We start from the raw sequence: 26,518 nt of genomic DNA on the forward strand, positions 1-26,518 counted from the left end.
TGCTGGCTCCTATTTTCAGAGATTCAAATTTAATTGATATGAATGAAATCTAGATATCTGGAGTCTTAAAAGCTCCCCAGTTGATTCTAATACACAGCGAAATTTGAGAACGATAAAGACAGAAGTTACATGATACCACAAGAAGCATAATTATCCAAATCCAGAATGTGTAATATGCTAACAGAGTCAAATGAACCACTCTTTTTCAAAATAAGTGGTACAAAGTACTGTAAGGGTAGAATCAGAGCTCCTTAGAGAATGTATCCTTCCCACAACTGGGACTTGGAAGAAAAGTTACGACCAACCTAGACAGCCTATTAAAAAGCAGAGATAATACTTTGCCAACAAAAGTCCATCTAGTCAAGGCTATGGTTTTTCCAGTAGTCAGGTATGGATGTGATAGCTGGATTATAAAGAAAGCTGAGCTTTATCATGTTAACCATCTTAAAGTGTACAGTTTTGTGGCTTTACATATATTTATACTATACCATCACTACCATCCATCCTGGAGGCAGATGATTGAACATCCATGATTTAAAATTTTTATTGAAAATAATGTCATTCATTTTTTGACTAATTAATAACATTCACACAGTTCAAACTTCAAAAAGTTACAGAAGAAAAGATATAAAGTGAAAAAAATCCCTCAACTTGGACCACAGCCACCTGATTCCCTTCTCCAGAGGCAACTTTATCATATTTGTCCAGACATATGCTATACACTTAAGCAAACTACACACATGCCTTTTTAACACAGTGTGTGTGTGTGCTTAGTCACTTAGTCATGTCTGACTCTTTGCGACCCCATGGACTCTAGCCCCCCAGGCTCCTCTGTCTATGGGATTCTCTAGGCAAAAATACTGGAGTGGGTTGCCATGTCCTTCTCCAGGGGATCTCCCCCACCCAGGAATTGAACTGAGGTTTCCTGCATTGCAGGAGGATTCTTTACCAGCTGAGCAACCAGGGAGGCCCCTTTTAAGGCTAACTAATTGTACATGTTATTCAAATTCCATGCTTTGATTTGTTCACTTAAAAATCTATCTTGAAACCTACTGACTAAATAACCTCCCAAGTCAAAGGCCAACACAACACCCTAAAGAAGCTTGTGGTAATCTCCTCCATCTATAAATCAGCTCTTATTTGTCATTATTGCATTGATTCTTTCCATGTGACATCCTGTAATGCCAACAATCATTTTATGTATATAAACCAGTTCATTAACTAGATAGACTGCAAGCAACTTGTGGAAAGGAGACATGCCATGTAATATAACGCTTTGTAGCTAACAAACCCTTAGTAAATGTTCTCAAGCAAGGGATCATCAGTGAATACAAACAAAACCATATAATAATGATATGGCTTGGCATATAAAATATAACTTTTAATTTACCCTATTCATTTCTTAGTTGGTTTATTAATACTCCCAAGCTTGTACTTCCAATATAAAAATTTCCTGCAATGTCTTGCCCCTAATGAACATGTACATTCATTTTACTTCTTTGATAATTTCCTTCTCTAAACTTTCCAAAACCCCTATTACTTGGATATTGGGTCTTTGGAACTCATCTTTAGTACTGTCCCTTTTTTTCTCTTTTACTCTTCAATATTTGGTCCCCTTCTGGGGAGCTCAAATTTTACCAGGTCAAGGTATAAAATTATTCTGAGGTTTTGTTGAGAGCAGTGATGGGATTAGTGCAAGAATCTAAAGTTGTATCCCATACTATTCTACCTAACAACACTGTGTGCATCTTCAAGATGTTAGGATGTTTAAGAGAAACCCATAAATTCTGATCCACCATCTTAGGAGACTGAGAAGGCACATTAACATAAGAAAGACTGAAAAGTCTGGCTTTAAGAACTTTTGAAACTACCTTGAATTCAGAATTTCCAAAACCTAACTGTAGGACCTTTATTTTTTAAAAACTTGTATTAACATCTCACAGAAAATAAGTGTTCTAATGAAGAGCTTTTTGAAAGGATGCAAAAAGACCTCTAACTGGCTCAATTCTGGGTTCCAAATTTTAATTCTACAATCCCAGAATATCACTTAACCTGCAGGAGCCTGTTTTTTTAGGCTAAATCTTTTTAGTCTTATAAATAATATATTAACACCAAAGATGACTATATATTTAATTGGAAAAGTACATAGTACAGATTTTTCTTTCCTATCTCTTTTTAGTTCATTGCTCTTAATACATGTGTTTAAGTTTATCCTATTTTTTTGAAATGGCATAGCTCAGAGTACTTTTCATAACTGTTTTCAGATTTCTGCTAATTTTTTTGGTCCAGGTAACCATACACCTCAGAATGGTCCTCTAATTTATGTTCTTATCCTAGAAAAATTATTAATGTCCACATTCAATATAAAAAAGCCTCCGGATGATGAACTTTATGTCATTCTATCTTTGGGGCTAACACAAATTCTTTTCTATGTTGCTATATTTGGAATAAAATTTTCATTAAAAAAAAAAATTTTCTGCCAGAAGTGACAAAAAGCAATTCAAAGGGGTTTTATTAAAAAATTAAAATGTTTTTCTAATTGTTGTTCAGTCGCTCAGTGTCCGACTCTCTGCGACCCCATGGAGAGCAGCACCCCTGCCTCCCTGTCCTCCACCATCTCCCGGAGCTTGCTCAAACTCACGTCCACCAAGTCGGTGATGCCATTCAACCACCTCATCCTCTGTCGTTCCCCTTCTCCAATCCCTCCGAGCATCAGGGTCTTTTCCGATGATTTCGGCTCTTCGCATGAGGTGGCCAAAGTATTGGAGCTTCAGCTTCATCAGTCCTTCCTTCCAATAAACACCCAGGACTGATCTCCTTTAGGATGGACTGGTTGGATCTCCTTGCAGTCCAAGGGACTCTCAAGAGTCTTCTCCAACACTACAGTTCAAAAGCATCAATTCTTCGGTGCTCAGCCTATTTTATTGTCCAGCTCTCACATATGTACATAACTACTGGAAAAACCATAGCTTTGACTAGACAGACCTTTGTCAGCAAAGTAATGTCTCTGCTATTTAATATGCTGTCATTGCTTTCTTCCAAGGAGCAAGCAACTTTTAATTTCGTGGCTGCAGTCACCATCTGCAGTGATTTGGGAGCCCAAGAAAATAAACTCTGTCACTGTTTCCATTGTTTCCCCATCTGTTTGCCATGAAGTAATGGGACCGCATGCCATGATCTTCATTTTCTGAATGCTGAGCTTTAAGCCAACTTTTTCACTCTCCTTTTTCACTTTCATCAAGGGGCTCTTTAATTCCTCTACACTTTCTGCCATAAGGGTGGTGTCATCAGCATATCTGACGTTACTGATACTTCTCCTAGCAATCTTAATTCTAGCTTGTGCTTCATCCAGCCTGGAATTTCACATGATGCGCTCTGTATATAAGTTAAATAAGCAGGGTGACTATATACAGCCTTGACATATTCCTTTCCCAATTTGGAACAAATCTGTTGTTCCATGTCTGGTTCTAACTGTTGCTTCTTGACCTGCATACAGGTTTCTCAGGGGCAGGTAAGGTGGCCTGGTATCCCCATCTCTTTTAAGAATTTTCCAGTTTGTTCTGATCTACACAGTCAAAAGCTTTAGTGTAGTCAACGAAGCAGATGTTTTTCTAGAATTCTCCTGCTTTTTCTATGATCCAACAGATGTTGGCGATTTGACCTTTGGTTCCTCTGCTTTTTGTAAATCCAGCTTGTACAGCTGCAAGTTCTCGTTTCATATACTGCTGAAGCCTCACTTGAAGGATTTTGAGCATGTGAAATGAGTGCAACTGTGCAGCAGTCTGTATATTCTTTGGCATTGCCCTTTCTTTGGGACTGGAATGAAAACTGACTTTTTCCAATCCTGCGGCTACTGCTGAGTTTTCCAAATTTGCTGGCATATTGAGTGTGGCACTTTAACAGCATCAACTTTTAGGATTTGAAATAGCTCACTGGAATTTCATCACCTCCATTAGCTTTGTTAGTAGTGATGCTTCCTAAGACCCACTTGACTTCACACCCCAGGATGTCTGGTTCCAGAATATTTATTAAATATTTGCCTAACCTTAGTCTGGAGAAGGAAATGGCAACCCACTCCAGTGTTCTTGCCTGGAGAATCCCAGGGACGGACAGAGTCGGACATGACTGAAGCGACTTGACAGCAGTAGGCAACCTTAGTCTAAGTATATTATGCTTACTTAAGGAGAAATGGCTCAACTGTTATGGACAGAACTGTGTCCCCCCAAAATTCATATGCTAAAGCCCTAACTCCCAATGTGACTATGAAGTCGGGGCTTTAAAGAAGTCATTAAGGTTAAATGAGGTCCCAATGGTGGAGCCTTAATCCACCAGGAGTACTGTCCTTATAAGAAGAGAAAGACACACCAGAAACACACAGGCACACAGAGGAAAGGCCATGTGAAGAAGGCCACAGCAAGAAGGCAGCCACCTGCAGTGCAAGCCTAGGAGAGAGGCCTCAGAAGAAACCAAATCTGTCCATCAGTTTTGGACTTCAAGTCCCCTGAAACGTGAGAGGAAAAATTTCTGTTGTTTAAGCCATCCCATCTGTGGTACTCCATTATAGCAGGCAGAGCAGACTAAGACACAAACATCTCAGAAAACACATTCCAAACTCCTCTTACCTGGATATGCAAATCTCTCTAACTTGCTGAGGTGTCAGAGCAAAAATAAAAAACTTCTCTTGAAACCGCTGAATACTGCTTTGAACTGGGGAGGAAAAAAAAGAAAGGTAATATTCCAATAACAAATTCAATAACAGAAGAACCCACAATAACAAGGCACTTCTGATAAAGACTCTGCCAAATTTTGAAATTTTTATTGTTAAAATACAACAGAATAAAGTACTAAGCCACATGCATCTTGGAATCATGAAAGTAAGGTCACTCTAAAGCAGGTTCAATTTTAAGCATTTATCCTTCTTTATTGTAATATTCTAATTATAATCAAAATATAACACAACCCTTCAAAATTATTACATTTCATCCTTGACTACAGTATCTTCTAATGAAAAGTCTGAGAAAGTAAAAAAAAACTCTCCCCAGGAGAACTTTAGTCAAGACTCAGGAGTTTTTGTTTGTTTCTTTCTTTGCTGTGTTTTATTTTCTACACTTTATACTCAATTACACACAGAGAGCATTCATTTAAGAGAAAATTTAAAACTCTGAAACTTCTAAGTTGGGAGAGTTAAGACATAAATAATTTTCAACATACAGAAGATTATGTAGTTAAAAAAGATTATCTAATGAACTCATTCTTCAGAAGTGTATTTTTAAAAAGTGAAATGTATCTTCTTCACAAAGAACTTTTCATAGCTTTACACTGATCCATTATTCAATGATGTTCTAGTACTCATTTAAACAATGAATGCCTTCAATGAACACTTGACTGAATATGCATCCAAATTTCAATAATCAATCAGTTACAATCATCACTAAACATCGCTTTGTAAGAACATTTAAAAATAATCCTCCTGTGCACACACCAAAATTGTTCAAATTTTATGAGATTTAAACATAATATAGCAAACTTGAATCAACTGAAATAATTTAATCTTTACAAAAACAATCATATTAATTATCATCAGTGATGTTTAACACTAAAATATTTTTCATTCTATAAATTCATCGGCTACAGAGATCAATTGGGGAGGGCAGAGTGCTGAGTTTTCATGCTTCCTGTAAAACAGTGGCTGTAATTCAGAGTTATGAGTGAGGAGACTTGTTATCAATTGTTCAATCACAGAAATCACTCCTTTTCTTGCCTTTTGTCCTCCATCTTCACCCCTGCAACCTACTCATTAAGTTCTATTGTTTTGCTTTGCTTTTTTAATTTTCTTATCAACTGCCTCCTCCCTATTTTCACTACCACCATCCTATCCTACTCAAAACCTAGAATCACTTTGTACAAATGAAGGGGCAACCGTGCCTCTCTGTCGGTTCCTCACCAGAACATCAGTGCAGAGTTGGTCATCCTTCGTAAAACTTTTTCATCATCGTTCCCCTGCTGAAAAATGCTAAGATCATCTTATCTCTGAATGAACCATGTCCAAAGTCCCTTATTTATAAGAACCTCCATAACAATGTCTTTCCTAGCAAACCTACATGTCCAATGTCTCCTGAAGTCCTGCTCTATTCAAAGCAACTTCTTCACTGTCAGGACTCCAAACAGTGCCATTTTTATTTCTACTCCTTTGACTACTCAAATCTCTCCTTTCTTGATATCTACTCTCCTATAAACTCCACCGATTCAGAGCAGGCACATTCATCCTTCAAAGCTCCCTCAAGTTATCACTCTTACTCCAACAAGTCTTGATTAACCTTCGCAAGAAGTCTTAATTAACTTTTATTAGGCCAATACAATATTTGAGCTTTAGGTTCACAAATTATAGGGTTTCACCATACAAGCATATAATTGCTTGCTACTTTTCCCTCACCTTAACATTCTCTCTCCAACTAAACACTAAAATTCCTAAAGCCCAAGCCATACTTCTGACTTCTCTACAATTAGGCTACAAGACCACATCCAAATTAAACCCTCATTATGTACTTGTTATGAGATTACATTTTAATGGCTTTACATTAATGTGCCTATCACTTTGTTATTACTGTTGTTTACTCGCCAATTTGTGTCTAACTGTTTAGCAACCTCATGGACTGTAGTCTACCAGGCTCCTCTGTCCATGGGATTTCCCAAGCAAGAATACTAGAGTGGGTTTTCATTCCCTTCTCCAGGATATCTTTCTGATCCAGGGATCAAACCAACGGCTCCTGCCACATCTCCTGCATTATAGGTAGATTCTTTACCACTGAGCCATCAGGGAAGTCCGTTAACTGTTAACTGTACCCAGAGGCTTAATGAGTATTTCCTAATATTCAGAAATTTAATACTATGAAAAGATATTGACCTTCATTACTCTGTCACCTACCAGACTGCTGCTGCTGCTAAGTCGCTTCAGTGTGTCCAACTCTGTGAGACCCCAGAGACGGCAGCCTGCCGGGCTCCCCCGTCCCTGGGATTCTCCAGGAAAGAACACTGGAGTGGGTTGCCATTTCCTTCTCCAATGCATGAAAGTGAAAAGTGAAAGGGAAGTCGCTCAGTGGTGTCCGACTCTTCGCGACCCCATGGACTGCAGCCCACCAGGCTCCTCCGTCCATGGGATTTGCTTGGCAAGAGTACTGGAGTGGGTTGCCATTGCCTTCTCTGTACCTACCAGACTAAAAGATTAAAAGACCAACAATACAATGCAGATAAAGTATAAGGAAAATAACACATTCATACAACACTGAAGTAGAAACTGGTACAATGAATGCTTTTGAAGCAACTGCCAAACTTCTCTACAAAAGCTGAATATCAAAATATTACATAATCATACTCCCGGACCCAACAAATCCACATCAAGGCATTTACACTTTGTGAATATGCAGCGTATTCAGAAACATATGCAAAAATGCTCACAGCAGCAATGGCTGTAAGACTGCAAGAATAGTGCCCAAGACATGTTATACACTTAATACTTCTGAATAAAGAACAACTGAAAACGTACATCAATAGAACACTGGTTCCGCTGTGGTACATCTACAAGAAAATAGACCTACTATAATCTACAGATGCATGATTTATTTCTAAGAAATACAGTTAAGATTGTCACAGCACAGAACTCCAGAAGATGCTTTTCACAGTAGATTCAAGCAGAATAATGCCCTTCTCCCTCCACCAGAAAAAAGGCACAATGGCTCTGTGGTTAGAAAGGGCTTTTTTAATACAGAAAAATGAGAATTTTTTTTAATGAGAAAAAATGATGACATAATATGCCAGAGAAACAGTACTGATAATGACTCTAGCTGAGTAATAACTGTGGCTATGAGGGACTTTCCCTTTGTGTTATACTTCCATGTCTAAAGTTATCAATTACTAGCACAAATTACTTTTGTAAACTGAAAAACAAAGTGAAGAAACCTTAACGAATCAAAGACTCAATACTCTGAAGGTATTTCATAATAAAATACTAAACAATTCAACACATCAACATGTGAATATGTACACAGTATACCACATGTACATTTCAAAAGCAAGTTAACTGAACATTACTTTTTCTCACACATAAATGGTAAAACAAGCAAGAGGAAACACAAAATCCAGAACAGTGATTTAACTCAAAGAGGAAAAGGCAAGGTTTCAAAGATACTGGCAATTTCCTTTCCTAAAAAATGGGTAGTGGTTTCACAGGTTTTCATTCATAGATATTCTTTATAACAATGTATTTAACATATTCTCTTATAGACTGAATATACACAAATTTTTTTTTATGAGAAAGGACTTCATCATCAAAAGAAAAAGAAAAAAAAAAAGAACAAACAAACAGAAAATAGAAGAAAAAAAAAAGATAAAAATACTGCCAGTGAAAGCAAAAGCAAATGAGAATAGCTATTTAAGGGAGAAGAGAAATTTTATTAATTTGTTTTCAGATTAGGGGATAATTCATTTGTTACAGTAAAACCTCAGCTATAGAGAAACTCACATAGTATTATTGTATACACTCACAATTTCTAGATGCAATAGTCTATCATTTTAAATGCTAATTTTATTGAAATAATTTTAATAGAAATAATACCAAATTGCAAAACTATATAATAGTGCATCTTCTCTTGTCATGACAGTTTTGTTTAGCATCTACAGATGCACCTTGCTGGAACAGTGAATCCCTCAATACTAAGGGGCTATCGGTTTCAACGTTCCCAAGAGGTTTTGGAACATTTTTTGACTTTTCAGTTGGCTTTTTTTCTTCTATGAGGGCTCTTCCAGTCTTACCCATGTTGTTAATTAATTCTTGCTCAACAATATGTTGATGGCTTAGGAATCATCTAATCAACTATATATTAAATCAAGAATACACAGACTGGCCAATGGACGCCAAGAATATGTGCTCTGAAATACGGCTTTGGATCTCTTTCAATTCATAAGGCTTTCTACTTCTCATTTCCCAAATATAAGTAGGTTTCTCCATAATAGTGTTCCAAATAAATGGATTTACCCCAAATTTTTATTTTTACAAGCATTTTCAACATTCTATAACCAAATCATTAAAACTTAAAAGCAATTCCTCAATGTTACTGCATTGCTTTAGACAGTATGAAACTAGCCTTTTTTTAGATCACTGTTTTATCAATCTAAGAATATACATTAGGAAAATTGTTTTCTTTTCTTTCTTAGGGAAAGTAGGATAAGGAAATGTTTACGCCTTGTTTTAAAACAAGAAATCAGTTCATAAAGTTTACTGAAACGATGATAAGCAGGACTCCTGAAAAATACATGCATTGACAATTTTTTAGCTCAGGAGCAAAAGATTATCTTATAAGTCCCAAGGTTATATGTATTTCTTACATTCTAATGCAAAAGGCTGGTTTTCTTCTTAATCACTCTTCAACACAAAATGCCTCCAGTATTATTAACATCATTAAGTCACACGAGATACAAAAATTTTTGTAAATTTATAAAAAGCCTACTACCTTCCTTTAACCTTACTGAGATTAATGAAAGAAAAACTTACAAAGAATATGGAAAAGTAACAAAATTCCTATTTCTGTTTCTGAACACAGGAAAGGCATGAAACACGAAGCACTCCATGAAGCCTCTTCAGAGTTCGCTGCCTGGTGCCCCACTGATGCCAGGGCCAGAGAAGACACCTTGCTGCATCTTTTCTCCGCCTCCAGTCGTCTTCCTTCCAGGCACTCAACCTTCCACTGGAACCAGGACCCCAGATGGCCTCTTCTTCTCAGTCCTGCGTTTAACTCTATTCCTGAGGAGTCCCTGGAGGTAGGGTCACCTACACACACTATTAGTCTGAATCCTTCTCCAAACACAGAGAAATAATTTTGTGGTGATTGCTGAGAAACATGTGAACGAACCATGATACTACATTTGTACACTGACACAAATCAAAAGCCATGAGAAAAGGAGAAATAAATTATGGAAACATTTTAACAAGATAAAGGAACCTGGTTAAAAAAGAAGTTAAAAATGAAAGTAAAACCATAAAAGAAACAGTTAAGTAATACATATTTTAAATGTTTGTTCCTGTTATTAATTTGAGAAACGAAAAATCTAAACAAGATACGAACTGGAAGAAAAACTGCAGTGAGAGACAGTCTCTCGTTTTGTGGAATTCAAACTGGCACAGCTGTACTGGAAACTAATCTAACACAATGTTATCAAGAGTCCTTACTCTATGATGCAATAATTCTACTCACAAGACTTTGTACAAACAAAAAAACATGAACAAATATAGAATCCTTATTTTAGAATGAATGTAATGAATTATTCTACCTGCCTGGTTCAGCTGTGCTAAACAAAACAACGTAAGGAGCCTACCACTATCAGGCCATATTGACCCCATTAACCTCAAAACTTCCTTCTAGCTCAACCAACATGTACAAGTATAATCCTATACAAAATGAAAAAAGCATATTAATATATTTAAGAGAGTTTTCAAATGACTTGAAACAGAAAAGCATTTTTCCTAGGATGGACAGGAAAATGATCTCCCAGCCTAACTATGAAATGTCATTTCCCAAACAATTTATCAACAAATGCAAATACCTCTGTGAATAATTTCATTAGCCAGGAGGAAATTATGCCATTACAGCACAGAAGCCATCAATTGAGGTAAAAATTTGTTGGAGTCACGTGTATCAATGTCTAATAATACAAAATTTATTACATCTTCTGAGCAGTCACCGGTTATTAAACAAAAAGCTAAAATATGTGGCAAACTGTCACTTTAGGAAAAATTTAAGTAAAAAAGATTTATTTCTTGCAAAAACAGTTTTAAAAGCTATGCTGAACAGAAACTAAGTCTCGGTAAAAACAGCAAAAATATCAAAAGGCAGAATTCACAGGCAAGAAATACGATTTGTCTGTTCATACACACCCTGAAGCAATTTGAGTTCTCAGCTATAAGAAGTAAGTTTGATCAACGAATTAAGTTTTATGCCAGATTTATCATGGTTGCCCGTATTTCTATTTACCTGTACATTTAAGCACTTGGCATTTTAATGCCTTGATTTTATAATATTAACAGCAATTCAGTCGAAGCCTTCTTGCATTATTTACTCTCTTGTCCAGAAGAAACGGATTTCTCTAACACTTACCTAAACTCGTGGGCTTGATGAGAACATCAAGGACATCATAAAAGGGTAAGGTTTTTAACTGCACATCAGGATGGACAGGAGGGATTGGGGGAGATGGCTGCTGCATCTCAAACGCGGGTTTAGTGTCCTGAAGCAGCACAGAACCAACAGGGGAGGACGGAGAATGAGGCGTAACTGAAGTGGAAGGCAACGCGTGGATTCCAGCCACAGCCAAGTCAGGTTCTACAGGTGAGGAGCTACCATCCAAACTGAAAACCGGTGATTTGATTGCGGATAAATCAGAAAGGCCTTCGAGAGTCCGTGGGTATCGGCGTCTATACAATTCTCGGATTTTAATCTGAACCGCAGGGCTGCAGCCACTCTTCAATAAATGCAACGCCCTCATCAGGAGGTCATGCTTACGTCCACTTTTATTCCGTCCGGCAAAGCCTAGTAACACTTGTAGTTCAGAAACCCTAAAACTAGAAACCATATTCTAAAAGGAAAGAAAGAAAAAAGGACATAAGCCAATAGTCAGTCTCAAACATATAAAAACCCTATCTAAAATAGGCTGTAAAATCAGATTTTTCCAACATTCTGTTAATATCAACTGGCATGTGCTAGTATCAGCATTTTCACATATCACTTACAATCGTTAACTGTTTCTACCGCCACCCCCCTCCCCCGCAACTGCATTCACATTATGGTTTTAATTATGTTTTGCTGTTCTCAATTTTGGAAACCGATGGTCTGCTGGTTTCTGTTGACCACTTCACTATCTGACTATGAAATCTATAACCAATGAAAATACTCCTTTTCACAGTGTACCATACACAGTGTAATGTTTATTACAGTATTATCACCAATTAAACAAAAAAATTTAACTTTCTGCAACAATGTACCTCTAAAGTTTCTGATGCTAAGCAGGAAAAATCTATAAAATCAAGACAGAATCCAAATCTGTAATCCAAAATCCAATAAATTTTTCACCCCAACTCCAATATTAAGGGACAACAGGTTTTCCCTGGTGACTCAGACTGTAAAGCCGTCCCTGGGTCAGGAAGATCCCCTGGAGAAGGAAATGACAACCCACTCCAACACTCTTGCCTGGAAAATTCTATGGACGGAGGAGCGTGGGAGGCTACAGTCCACAGTGTCACAAAGAGTCTGACACGACTGAGCAACTTCACTTAATCACTAAGAAAATGAGGATTTTTTTTTAATACTAAAAATAAAAATCACATCATCTTTATTCAGCAGTCAAACTCCTAAAATGACTAAAATTCTCATGTGTAAAACAAGAACTCTATGGTGTAAAATGAAGACTATAAATAGCTCTGTTCCACATTTCACCTTGTTGTTTATTCAACAAACCTAGTAAATTCTTCCTATCATTTACTGTGTCATAAACCCATCTACTTATGTCATTTTTAGTCAATTCTGAACTTAGAGGTAAAACACACTTGGGTCAGTTTCACCTGTACCGTACAAGCATCATCTGACCAAGAAGAGGATTAAGACGTGAGCTGTCCAAAAGCCCTTTCCGAAACCGACCAGCCCTCCTCCTCGGCACTGCACACTCTACAGCTGCCTGGGATGCCTATTCAACCTGGTGAGTATGCAGGGGCCATTCTACAGCTGGCAGTGATTCATAATAATTCCTCTGTTTTGCACTTTTAGTTTTGCACTTTTAAGTGTCATTGATAGCCCAAGAACAATTGCTAAAACTCTTCTTAGTATTTAAAACAGTTGTTAGGAATACTTGCCAGTTTTCCAAAATGCAAACAAATTTAAATATATCAAAGTAATCTGAATGTATATGCTGTATCATAATTCTACTTCAAATACTCTGTCTCCAAATTTCAGACTGTACAAGTCAGAGAATATTACATAGTAACCCCAGCAAACACTTTATACTCGATCAGTGCAATTCAATAGAAATAGGAACCACATATATAATTTGAAACTATCTGGTGACCACATTAAAATACGTTTGAAATTTACTTTGATAATATGCTTTATTTAATCCAATATATCAAAAGCATTATTTCAACATGTAAGAAGTGGTTGCAATTTAAACATAATTTTTTTTTAAGTGTCAACAAGATCTTTTTTCATACTAAGTTTTCAATACCTGGTGTGTATCTCACACTTGAGTAGATCTCAGTTTGGACTAACCCCACTTCAAGGGCGTAGGGAGCCACAGGTGGAGGAACCACCACCCTGGACAGCATGGATCTAAATCATACTCTAACCGCAACATGTATCACAAGTATCATGACCATTATATTTTAATTTACTTCATGGGTAAAAGGAAGATTTTATTTATCTTACCCTACCCTTATGCTCTGGCCACCTAATGCGAAGAACCGACTCATTGGAGAAGACCCTGATGCTGGGAAAGATTGAAGGAAGGAGGAGAAGGGGACGACAGAGATGAGATGGTTGGATGGTATCACCAAGGCAATGGACATGAGTTTGAGCAGGCTCCGGGAGTTGGTGATGGACAGGAAGTCTGGCTGCTGCAGTCCATGGGGTCACAAAGAGCTGGACACGACTGAGTGACTGAACTGAACTGATCTCCTATGCTCAGGACAACAAAGATGGAAAACAAGAGAATTTGGGGCCTATCTCATGGCGCACCAAGAGGCACAGTTTCAAGCATATAAAGACTCTGACAGTGTTTCAGGAAGTTTCCTCCCAAGCAAGAAATGCAATGCCTCTTTTCCAAAGTCCTCAATCTTAAAAAATACTTCAACTGAAATCTGTTTCTACTACAGTAGCACAAATAACATTAAATCTAACAAGTGTTAGTTGAACTAGTTGTTAGGAGAACACTAACAACAAAAACAATGAACAATGACAGTCCTACAGATATATCTGTGATTCTTTATAAAGAAATCAAACTAACTCAGAATTCATGGTGTCTCTTCTTACCCTTATTTTCAGGTAATTCTTCATTTTAAGGAAACTTGTTTTACAGAAATGACAAAATAGACCACAAGGATTCTAAAGCTTGACTCTCAAAAAAGAATTCCTGGGAGGTCTCATGATACCTGTTTTCAATGGGAACTTTATTTGGCAAAGAATGCTAATGTACTTGGTCTAACATCTATTGTAAATACACAAATGAAAAAGAGTAAGGAGAAAGAATGCAGAATTACAGTATTGTGAAGCAAAACAAAAATCCCCAGGTTTGGAGAGGGGCAAGGAAACAACAGGAGACAGGGCAGCCTTTGCCCTGCAAAATGTTGCCAAGATATCGTACTGCAGGCATTTGCTCAAAGACGATGTCTTTGAGAGTCCACAGTGTCCTGTGGAAAACTTCACACCAGCAATCAGTAGCTGAAGGTCCCAGCATCAGAACTCAGGACACTGGCAGTCACACCATCTTTCTGGTAATTTCTAGTTTAAAACAACAACAAAATTCTCCCTTTATTTAGCATTTACTATTAAGATATCCCCTAAGAAGCTTAATCAGTCAACTCCAATGAACATGTGTTTCTTGGCAAACACCACTGGATCCCACTTCAAGTTATGCCTTTAAAAAAAAAAAATCTGTCCTCAACAAATTTCAGCAGTCACCAGGTAAGGTGAGCCTGCTATGACTACTACTAAAAATGGGTTTCAGCTACTGCTTTCCACCAACCTCTGATGTCAGTGTTTTTAATAACACTCCTTTTCAAATGGGTTTTATCTAGTCCATCCTGCCTGCTTCCAAGTCTGCCCTCTAATACTTCAGTTACAACTGCTGTGTGTGCTACAGAGAAATTTCTCAATCAGTGTTTGTGGACTGACTTTAAGAAAATTCATGAACTATGCCGGCATGACTGATTTTTAAGAAAGATAATCTGATTGCTAAGGAAGAGCTAATTTGATTCAATAAAGCTAATCTAAGTTAACTGACATTCAATTAAGACTCGAAATGTAAAACAAGCTTTTCCATTGTCAAAATTATTAAAAAATTTTAAAGCTGGAACTTTATACAACTGAAACATTACATATAGGAGTGAAGGCAAGTTGACGGTGCTATGGTATGGAGCCCAAAAAAGCACAGAATTTGGCAAAGCTCTAGTGGGTTAGATGTCGTGGTAAAAATCAATACAGCTCTGCAGATTCTCCGCGTGCTATGACATATATTATAGGGAAAGGAGAAGAGAGCTGCTAAGGCAAACTGATGAATCACAATATTAATATCACCTTTCCCAGCTACAGTATTAAAACAATCTACACCTGCATTTATAAGTAGGGATGCATTAAAAAATTCAGATACATCATCAATCCATCAAAGGCATGATTAAGCTGATGCCGTAAGAAAAACTACTACAGCAAATTAGGAAGATGCAATTCCAGAAGTCATAGGAGGCCTCAGTTCCTGGGCCTTACTCCTGTGAGATCATGTAATCCCTATGATTAAATCGCATTTTACTTAAGATATTTGAAGTGGATCTCTTCTTTACAACACATTGATCTCCTAACACCTTCTTTTTGTACAAGATTCAAAATAAAGAAGTCAGTTCAAGAAGCAAAAAAGTCGACAACAAACACACCCTAGAAAAGAGTGACAAATTAAAAGATACAAGAAAACGTGACTTAGAAAGCAAAACGCAAAAAGTCCATAAATTCAGTTTGGAAAAAGGGGAAAGAAAACAAATACCGTCCTAAGAATGAGAAGAGAAACATAAAGACTACAAATACTAAGCAAATTTCTTTAAGAGAACAGCACATGCTGTTATATTCTAACTTAAAGACAGAGTTATTTCCTAGAAAAATATGTTGCTCAATCTGATTCAAGGAGTATTATCTTTGTCCTGCTCTACTTCCAAAATTATCTGCCCAGAAAAGATAGCTTAGTAAATAAAATCCTCTACCTCTTCAAGGGAAAAATGGAATTTTGTTCCTTAAACTATTCAAGAGCTTAAGAGTCAGAAAATCAAATACATGCTAGCAAAACAAACATGGAAAAGACTATTGAACACAAAACACAAACTTTTAAAATATTACTGTATTTCAAACTTCTGCAGGTGAGTCCACTCATCCAACCAAAATTTCAGAGAAAAGCCTGAACAGGGACCCAGTATACCACCTATTCTGTCATTTCCCAAAAAAGCCTCAAAGTACCCAAATATAATTTAATCTAGGAAAATAAAAATGGTTTAAGATAAATTCAATAAATTACTTGGTTAAAATGATTTCTGTTCTTATAGTCACATACTGAAATATTTACGGATAAAACTTCTATGAAGTACACTGAATTTCTGTTAAAATCATTTGGGGAGAGTAGATGAGGACATGCACGATTGCTTTTGGCAGGAAAGCTATGACAAACCTAGACAGTGTGTTGAAAATCAGAGACATCACACTGCCTATAGTTAAGGCTCTGGTCTTCCCAGTGGTCTAATACAGTGGTGAGAGCTGGAGCGTAAAGAAGGCAGAGCACCAAAAAATTGATGTCTTCGAACTGTGGTGCTGGAGAAGACACCTGAGAGTCCCTTGGACAGCAAGGAGATCAAACCAGTTAATCTTAAAGAAAAGCAACCCTGAATATTCACTGGAAGGACTGATGCTGAAAGTTCCAGTATTTTGGTCACTTGACATGAACAGCCGACTCACTGGAAAAGTCTCTGATGCTGGGAAAGACTGAGGGCAGAAGAAGAGGGGGTCAGAGAATCAGATAGCTGAGTGACATCACCAATGCAATGGACATGAACTTGGGCAAACTCCGGGTGATAGTGAGGGACAGGGAGGCCTGGCAGGCTGCAGTCCACGAGGTCACAGACAAACACAACTGGGCAACATGAAAAAAGACCCGAGTTGGTAATTGCAAGGTATGGGATACACAGAGAACTCTCTACCTTTGTCACCTAGAAAGTTTCCATAGTAAAAAGTTTGCTTGACAAGGGCAAACTGGTTGTGGGGCATATGGCACTATATATTCAAGTTTTCTATTAATCTGAAAGTATTCTATATTCAATCAGACAAAAAAAAAAAGTCATTTGTTTGAAGCTAGGATAAAGACATTGTGATCTAAATACCATTTCCCACCAAGAAAAAAAAAAAAGCTCAGACTCCTTGAGGAAATGTCTAACTGCAAGTCTGAAAATGCAAAGACATGCCTAGAACATCCTATGCAGAAAACAAATCATCAAAGATTACCGAAATCTTGTCAGAAGGACACAGAAAACAACTCGGCAGCCCAGGACAAGCTGACATGAGCAGCAAAAAGTCTAACACTGCATCAGATTCAAACATCAAATATATGAAAAATCATTTGTACGTAACGATACTTAAAAAAACTCACTTATCTCCTTTAGAAAACATTGGGAAACCAACTCATTAGTATTCTGAAAATGGATAAGGTAGGAAGAAAAACAATACAAAAAGATTTACTAGTTCAAAAAAATGCATGTTATTAGCTAGCTAAATGCTATTAGGTTGATACAAAAGTAAATGTGGTTTGGACTATGAATTTTAAAATCATTATAACTAGGTTCAAACACATCTTTATTAATCAAAATAGGAATTGTTACAACCAACACATTTTGTCTACGAGAAATGTTTGTTTATTCTTATAGCAAAAAAGTCCCTGCTTCAGAATTGGACCATCTCTTGGACCATTTTCTGCCTCCTGCTGGTTGTGGAAACATTTTGCCTGCAAAAAGTGGTCGAGATGCTTGAAGAAGTGATAGTCGATTGGCGAGAGGTCAAGTGAATACGGTGAATGAGGCAAAACTTGGTCCCCAATTCATTCACCTTCTGAAGCGTGGGTTGTGCACTGCCATGGAGAAGGACTGGGCCCAACCTGCTGACCAATGCCGGCTGCAGGAGCTGCAGTTTTCGGCACATCTCAACAATCTGCTGAGCACACTTCTCAGATGATATGGTTTCACTGGGATTCAGAAAGCTGTAGAGGATCAGACTGGCAGCAGACCACCAGACAGTGACCAGGATCTTTTTTTGGTACAAGTTTGGCTTCAGGGAGTGCTTTGGGAGTTTCTTCTTAGCCCAACCACTGAGCTGGACATCACCAGTTGTCGTACAAAATCCACTTTCCGTTGCACATCACAGTCCAATCAAGAAATGGTTCATTGCTGTTGAGCAGAATAAGAGAAGATGACACTTCAAAATGATGACTTTTTTTGATTTCTGGTCAGCCCACGAGGCACCCACTTAATGCGCTTTTTCACCTTTCCAGTTTGCTTCAAAGGCTGAACAACCATAGAATGCTGAGTTCTTCGGCAACTTCTTGCGCAGTTCTAAGAGGATCGGCTTCGAGGACTGCTCTCAGTCGGTCACTGTCAACTTCTAATGGCCAGCCACTGCACTCCTCAACTTCAAGGCTCTCGTTTCCTTTGCGAAACTTGCGGAATCATCACTGCATCATACGTTCGCTAGCAGTTCCTGGGTCAAATGCACTGTTGATGCTGTGAGTTGTCTCCACTGCTTTACAACCCACCCTTATGGCAGAAAGCAAAGAGAAACTAAAGAGCCTCTTAATAAAGGCGAAAGAGGAGACTGAAAAAGCTGGCTTAAGACTCAACATTAAAAACACTAAGATCATGGCATCCAGTCCCATCAATCACTTCATGGCAAATAGGTGGGGAAACAATGGAAACAGTGAGACTTTATTTTCCTGAACTCCAAAGTCACTATGGATGGTGACTGCAGCCACGAAATTAAAAGAAGCATACTCCTTGGAAGAAAAGCTATGACAAACCTAGAGAGCATATTAAAAAACAGATACATCACTCTGTCAACAAAGGTCCGTATAGTTAAAGCTGTGGTTTGAATATATGGTTTGACATGACTACTAGTCATGTACAGATGTTGAGAGCTGGACCATAAAGCTAGTTAAGCCCTGAGGAATTGATGCTTTCGAACTATGGTACTAGAGAAGACTTTTGAGAGTCCCTTGGACAGCAAGGAGGTCAAACCAATCAATCCTAAAGGAAATCAACCGTGACTATTCACTGGAAGGACAGATGCTGAAGCTCCAATATTTGGGCCACCTGATGCAAACAGCAGGCTGATTGGAAAAGACCCTGATGCTGGGAAAGATTAAAGGCAGGAGGAAAGGCAGTGACAGAGGATGAGCTGGTTGGATGGCAACTGACTCAAAGGACATGAGTTTGAGCAAACTCCAGGAGATGGCGAAGAACAGGGAAGCCTGGTGGGCTGCAGTCCATGGAGATTGCAAAGAGTCAGACATGACTGAGCAACTGAACAAAAAAAACTAGATAAAAACAGAAAATGCTGAAAAGATGTCAATTCCCCTCAACTTCAGTTATAAATATAGTAAAACTCCAGCAAATTTTGACAGATCAAACTTACAATGAAGAATTAAATAAAATACAAATATGGCATGTGGTGACGAATACTATGGACAAAAACAGAGGGAAAAGGAAATGAAGTGAAGAGGTAGAGAATTTGCCATTTTAAAGGAAGAAGATTTGCCTGAGAAAGTGACTGAACAAGTAATAAAGGAACCAATGGATATCAGATGAAAAGCATTTCAAGGCACAGAACACAGCGGATGCCAAAATCCTGAGAAAAGCGTACCTAACACATTGAACAGAAAGTAAACGCCCATCACGGCTGAACCAGAGGAATCTAAAGGAATGAGTATTATGAGAGCAGAATAAGGAGCAAGAAACTGACAAACCCGCGGAGGGAGGGAAATAACCTAAACAAACATTTACTGGATAAAATTATAATTTGAAATTTGTGAGGCTAAGAAAAGACAAAAGTGCTGGGCAAGATGGCATGCCGGAAAGTTGGTAGAGGTGGTAAGCAGTTTAAAGCATTCCACAGCAAAGGAAGAAAAATACAGTGATTTTAGATTTATATCTAAAGTTTCAAGAGAAAATTAAGCAAGCTCCAAGAATTTGTGACAAGGCAAAAAAAATGTATTTCACAACTAATGAAATGGAGAAACATGAAAAAGAAGAAAAAAAAAAAGACAGCAAGAAAACAGATGAGGAAACAAAATGCAGAAAAAGAAAGATGCTCAAACTGAAGGTGTAGAAATAAATACAAACATATCAATAATCCCAGCAAATGAAAACCTTTCCAATTAAAATAGCCAGTAGGGGATATCACTACAGAAATCACAGCATCAAAAATATGGGAATACTAAGAACAACTCTACACACATGAATTTGTCAACTGAGTTGAAATGGATCAATTCCTTGAAAAATACAAACTACCAAAATTCACCCAATATGAAATAGATAATTCGAATACTCCCTCTAATTAGGAAATTTAGCTCTTAATTAAAAAAAACATTACCACACCCAGATCATTTTACCAGAGAATTCTACTCAACATTTAAATAAGAATCAGTACCAATTCTACATAATTTCTTCTGGAAAACAGAATATCAGAGATTCCCAAATTTATTTTATGAAGCTAGTAATAGCCTGACACCAAAACCAAACAAAATCAATACAAAAAATGAAAGTAAATCTAACACCCTTCACAACTTACAGATGCTAAAATCTTCAAGTATTAGCAAACAGACTTCAGCAATATATAAAAAGAATACTAAGACCAAGTGAAGTGTTTATTCCAGGAATATAAGGTCAGCTCAATGTCTGAAATCACTGAAGTACACCATACTAACAGCTTAAGTAAAATCACATGATTATACATATATGTGTATGTGTGTCTGTGTGTATCAATGAAGAAAAAGGCATGTGACAAATTCAACAACCACTCATGATACAAACTCTCAGAAAAAAAGGAATACAGGAGCACCACCTCACCTTGACAAAAAGCACCTACAAAAAAAAACTATACCTCATGGTGAAAAAAATGAATGCTTCTCCCTAAGACTGGGAATGAGGCAAGATGTGCTGGAAGTTCTAGCTAGTGGAATGAGACAACGAAAGGAAAGACATAGCGATTGAAAGAAAAACAACTGCCTGTACTGGCAGATCCCAAGGAGTCTGCAAAACAATTACTAGAATTAATAACTGGGGATTTCTCTCATGGTTCCAGTGGTTAAGAATCCAGCCTACAATGCAGGGGACACGGGTTTGATACCTGGTCAGGGAACTAAGATCCCACATGACATGGAGCAACCAAGCCCAGATGTTACAACTGCTGAGCCCACATGTGCTTCAACTAGAGGGTCTGTGCACCACTGCGGAAGATCCCGAGTGCCACTGCTAAGACTTGACACAACCAAACAAATAAATAATAAAAAAGTTTCTTAACTATTAAAAAAGAGAGAGAGAATTAATAATTCAGTCCAGCAAGGTCACAGGATACAAAAGCCAACACACAAATACAATCACATCTCTATATACTAACAAAGAACATGTGGAAACAAGTAAAACACACAATATTATTTATAATCACTCCAAAGAAAATGAAAATGTGTATAGTCGAAAATAAAACACATACAGGTGTTGTATGCTGTAAACTACAGAAACTAATGAAAGAAGTCTAAAAAGTGCTAAATAAACGGATCCCTTGTGCACTGGAACAAGGAACAAAGCAACAAAACCGATTTCCCTATGTCAAGACACAGACTTAAGACAATTCCTACCCGAGTCTCACCAAGGCATTTTATAGAGATACATGAGGTTATTCTAAAATCTATATGGAAAGGCAAAGGAACTAGAGATTAAGGGGATGGAGAGGAAATAGGTGTGGCTGTAAGAACAATAATATGAGGGACGCTTGTGGTGATGGAAATGGTCTGTACCTTGTGTCAATGTCAATACCCTGACTGTGATATTGTACTACAGTTTTGCAAGACATTATCAACTCGGTACCTGGATAAAGAGGACACAGATGTCTCTGTTGCCTCTGTATTCCTTCTGATAACTGTCAGTGAATTAACAATTATCTTAATAAAAAATTTAATTATAAAGTTAAAAGACCAACATAATTAGAGCAGATTAATTTTTTAATTCAATACCATGACATTCATAAGCGATAAAACTAAAATAAAAGAACACAAAAATGTAGGAGGAGGAGAAATTTTAAAAATCAGGCAGAACCAGCTTGCCTAAAAATAAATAAATAATAGGTATGTTAATATCAAACAACAGTATGTAACTGAAAAACCATTATTAGATATAAAGAGGAACTACAAAGAGTAAGTTTCAATTCAATAGCAATATGATAAATTCAAATTCTCATGTACTAGTAACAATTTTAAAATGTCTTTTAAAAAGCTGATATAAACTACAAAGAAAATTAAAAAAATAATTCTAGCAGAACATCTACTCTTAAAAAACAAAGATATAAGATTCTAACAACAGAATTAACAAGTCTGATACTAGACACATATAAAATTTTTCACCAACAACTAGAAAATGCCCTCTTTTCAAATACAATAAAAATCTCTAAATACAGTAAGTCTCAACAGATTTCCAAGGACTGTATCCACATAGATCAGGCTGCCTAGCCACAAGACAATAACAAATCAATAACCAAATTAACTAAAAGAATGCTAGCATGTTTAGAAATAAAACTTTTAAAATATTTTTATTTATTTATTTGCACCAAGTCTTAGCTGCAGGACATGGGATCTTTACTTGTGGCATGCAGGATCTAGTTACCTGACCAGGGAGAGACCCAGGGCCCTCTGCATTGGGAGCTTGGAGTCTTAGCCACAGGACCACCAGGGAAGTCCTCTGGAAATAAAACTTTTAAAGAACTCATAAATTAAGAATTCATCCCTTGTGTGATTCATGGAAAGCAAACACATAGCTATTCATGATCTTAAATGTCTATTAAAATGCTGAAAATTAATAAGCCAAGTCACCCAACGTAACAAATTAGAAAAATAGAAATAAACCCAAAGGAAGTATAAAGAAAAGAAACAGAAATAAAGAACAGAAATTAAGTAGGGAAAGGATACGTTAAAGAGCATATAAAAGACAGAAACTTGATTATTCGAAAAGGTTTTTTTTGGAAAAAAAAAAAATTGGCATTTTAGCTTTTAAAACCAATCAAGAAAAAGGCAGCACTAAAAAACAGATTAAAAGGACATTAACTACAAAATAAGAAACTAACAATTTATTGCCACAAACTCAAGAATGTGGATGAAATGGACAACTTTCTATTAAAGTATAACCTACCAAAATCAGTTTGAAAATTGAAAATACGAGCAATTCTGTAACCAAAGCAATTGAATCAGTGATTAAGATGTGTCCCAATTCTACAAGAAGTCCTACCAAACACTCAAGAAACAAATCTTTCTAATCTCACATAAACTCCTCCAGAAGAGGAAAAGTATGTATACTTTCTTAATTATAAGGAAGTATTACTCATTATTAAAGCCAAAATCGTACAGTAACTATATTCAAACTGAGACCAATAATGGAAAAAAGGGACAGACCAGGGTTGACTTAATATTCGAAACACAAGTTTGGTTTAAATATTAGAAAACAAATCAGCGTATTTCATCACGTTAATAGGTTAACAAAAAAAAATCATACGACCCTCTCCAAAGAGGCAGAAAAAGTTTTTGATAAAATTCAACATCCATTCATTTTTCTTTTCAATTAGCAAACTAGCAATAGAAAGAAACATCCTTAACCTAAAAAAGATTATCTACAATAAACCTACAGCAAGCATCATACTTAACTGTGAAACTCTGAAAGCATTCCCTTTAAAATCAGGAACAAGATCAGGATGCCCCCATCATCGCTTCTATTCAACATTGTACTGGAGATCCTAGCCAGCACATTAAGACAAGAAAAAGAAAGAAAAAACAAAAAAAAGCATAAGAATTGGAAAGGAGGAAACAAAGAGGTCATTATTCACAGATCTGTCTATGCAAAAAATCCAAAAGAATTCTATATACAATTTATCACAATTAGAACAATACCAAGTCCATTATACAAAGTCAAATTGTACTTCTTTACACCAGCAAGGTAGAAAATATAATTTTTAAAGATACCGTTACTGATTTAACAGAAAAATACGGTACCTAGAAAATCTAACAAGATACTTGCAATCGTTTTTTGAAACTATTAGAAGAAAATTGTAAAAACTTTATTGAATGAGTTTGTAAAAGACTTAAGTGAATGAATATTGCCATGTTCATGCTTAAGGAACAATAACAAAATGTCAGTTCCCTTCAAATTGGTTTACAAATTCAATGCATTTCCCATCAAAATCCTAACAGCTGTGCATGTATCTACAGAACTTTAAAAACTGATCCTAAAATTATATGGAGGAGCAAACCACCAAGAAGTTCCTTGAGGAGCTACGAGGCAGGACTGGCCTACTTCTGTGTCCCTCAATGACTGACTAGATGGTTTCACACCAACTCTATGAAAACTTTAAAACGGAATATAATTTAAGAAGAAAAAAAGTGTTGGAAGGCAAGAAGCACAACAAAGGCAGTAAGAACCTGGAAGGCCAAGATTGTGGAAAGAAGGGAAGCCTAGAATATGGAATCTAATATTTGATGCCTCTTTTCCCCTGGAGACACCTGCCAAAGGAAAGGGGGCAATGGAGAAGTTAAGAAATCAAACAGAGCTTTGAATATACTCATAGGGCTGGGAAAACTGAGAAGATATTTGCAAAATACAACATACAAGCCCTGGTATCTGGGATACGTTAATAAACTCCTACAAATTGGTATGAAAAAGACAGATGGCCCAATACGAAAATGGAAAAAGACTTGTCAAGCTACCTCACAAAAGACCAGTAAGTATATTAAAAAGGGCTTAACACCGTTAATCATTACAGAATTCAAATGAAAACCACTGAACATCCACCAAAATGTCTAAAATTAAAAGGATGGATGAGAAAGGACAAGAAGCAACTGGAACTCTTTTGCTAGCGGAAGGGCATTAACAAAAAGCTACTACTACATACAACAATATGGATGAATCTCGCAAACAAAACTGAGAAGAAAAAATCAGACACAAAAAATATACACTACATTACATAGGCCCATTTAAATAAGATTCAAAAAACAGGCTAAACTAGTGTAAGATGTTAAAGTCTGGCCAGGAGGTATCTTCTGAGGAGGAGGAGGTTAGTCACTGGGAAAGGACTCAGGGAATGGATGCCAGTCATGTTCTGTTTCTTGCTGTGCTCTCATGATCTGCTTACTTACATATGCCCTATAGCAGTAGAAGTTTGTTTTTATGGGAGCTGTGAAAAAGTTACAATAATTAAAACTATGTGTTGGTGTTGTCAGACTAAGAAACTAGTCTAGAAACTATAGATAGATTCACTCGTGGAACTGCTACAATCAGGAGGAAATGTTTTTTAAAAACTAAGCCATCAAAGGGAATGAATTTGAGTCAGCTGAACTGATGTGGATGAACCTTGGGCCTATTACACAGAATGAAGAAAGTCAGAAGGAGAAAAACAAATACTGTATATCAATGCATATATACGGGACCTAGAAAAAACAGTACTGATGAACCTATCTGCAGGGCAGAAGCAGAGACACAGACGTACAGAACAGACTTGTGGACACAGTCTGGAAAAGGGAGGGTCTGATGAACTGAGAGCACTGAAAAATACATGTCACCAATGTAGACAATGGACTGTGGACACAGCAGAGGAAGGAGAGGGTGCGACAGACACAGAGCGCGGCACTGAAACACACACACTCAGTTCAGCTCAGTCGTGTCCGACTCTGCAACCCCATGAACTGCAGCACGCCAGGCCTCCATGTGTAAAACAGATAACTTGTAGGAAGTTGCTTAAAACAAGCAACTCAATCCTGTGTCTGTGACAACTTAGAGGGGTGGGATGGGGACAGGAGGGAGGTTGGAGAGGGAGGGAATAAATGCGGACCCACAGCCGATTCATATCACTGTACAGCAGAAACTAACACAACACTGTAGAGCAACTACACCCCAATGAGAATAGAGATATTTTAAAAACCTAATACAAACATGGGCTAAAGACACGAACAGAATCTCAGATGAGGGAAGAACATGTTAATCAGCACAGTAAAAGATGCTCAAACTCAACAGCAAAAATCAAAAAACTGAAAACTAAAAGGTGATATTTTATACTCCCCAGGAAAAACTTCTGAAGTGCGATAAAAGTGCTAAATAACGAAAACCTCTACATTACTGGAGGGACCAAATACTGATACAATCCTCTTTAGAAAATAACCTAGCATTATCCAGTATTGTTGAAGATGTGAGTATCTTTAATTCCCAGCAATGCAATGCTACTCCTAGAATTTCTACAGTAAAACATATTGTATTAAATATTCACATTAAATGAGATCGATAAAGATTACAAATAGCATCGTATCAATGTAAGTTAACTTTGTTCACAAATTAAGTTACGCACGTGTGTGTGTGTGTGTGCGCGCGCGCGCACGCGAGCATTTTCAGAGCTTTTTGGATTTCAGACATATAGAAAAGAGATTTAGGCGCCTGCTGTAGGAGGGG

The 26,518-nt window shown here is 37.2% G+C and overlaps 1 protein-coding gene across 17 annotated transcripts in view; it reads right to left on the bottom strand.

The window, feature by feature from the left end:
- The window catches only part of PIAS2 (protein inhibitor of activated STAT 2), a 99,125-nt gene that overhangs the window by 56,985 nt on the left and 15,622 nt on the right, over window positions 1-26,518 (bottom strand). For 12 of the 17 annotated variants that reach the window (XM_015103712.4, XM_015103710.4, XM_015103709.4 and 9 more), the window contains 2 exons: window positions 11,148-11,622; window positions 4,623-4,707 (listed from right to left, as the gene is read on the bottom strand). In XM_015103712.4, the coding sequence (XP_014959198.3) occupies window positions 4,623-4,707; window positions 11,148-11,622 (560 nt within the window). Of the gene's footprint in view, window positions 1-4,622; window positions 4,708-11,147; window positions 11,623-17,879; window positions 18,218-18,313; window positions 20,052-22,699; window positions 22,787-23,730; window positions 23,820-26,518 lie in introns of those variants that run through there. The other 5 variants (XM_060405491.1, XM_060405489.1, XM_060405493.1 and 2 more) reach the window with 3 other exon arrangements.

This window comes from Ovis aries, chromosome 23, assembly GCF_016772045.2.
Source record: "Ovis aries strain OAR_USU_Benz2616 breed Rambouillet chromosome 23, ARS-UI_Ramb_v3.0, whole genome shotgun sequence".
Lineage (NCBI taxonomy): Eukaryota > Metazoa > Chordata > Mammalia > Artiodactyla > Bovidae > Ovis > Ovis aries.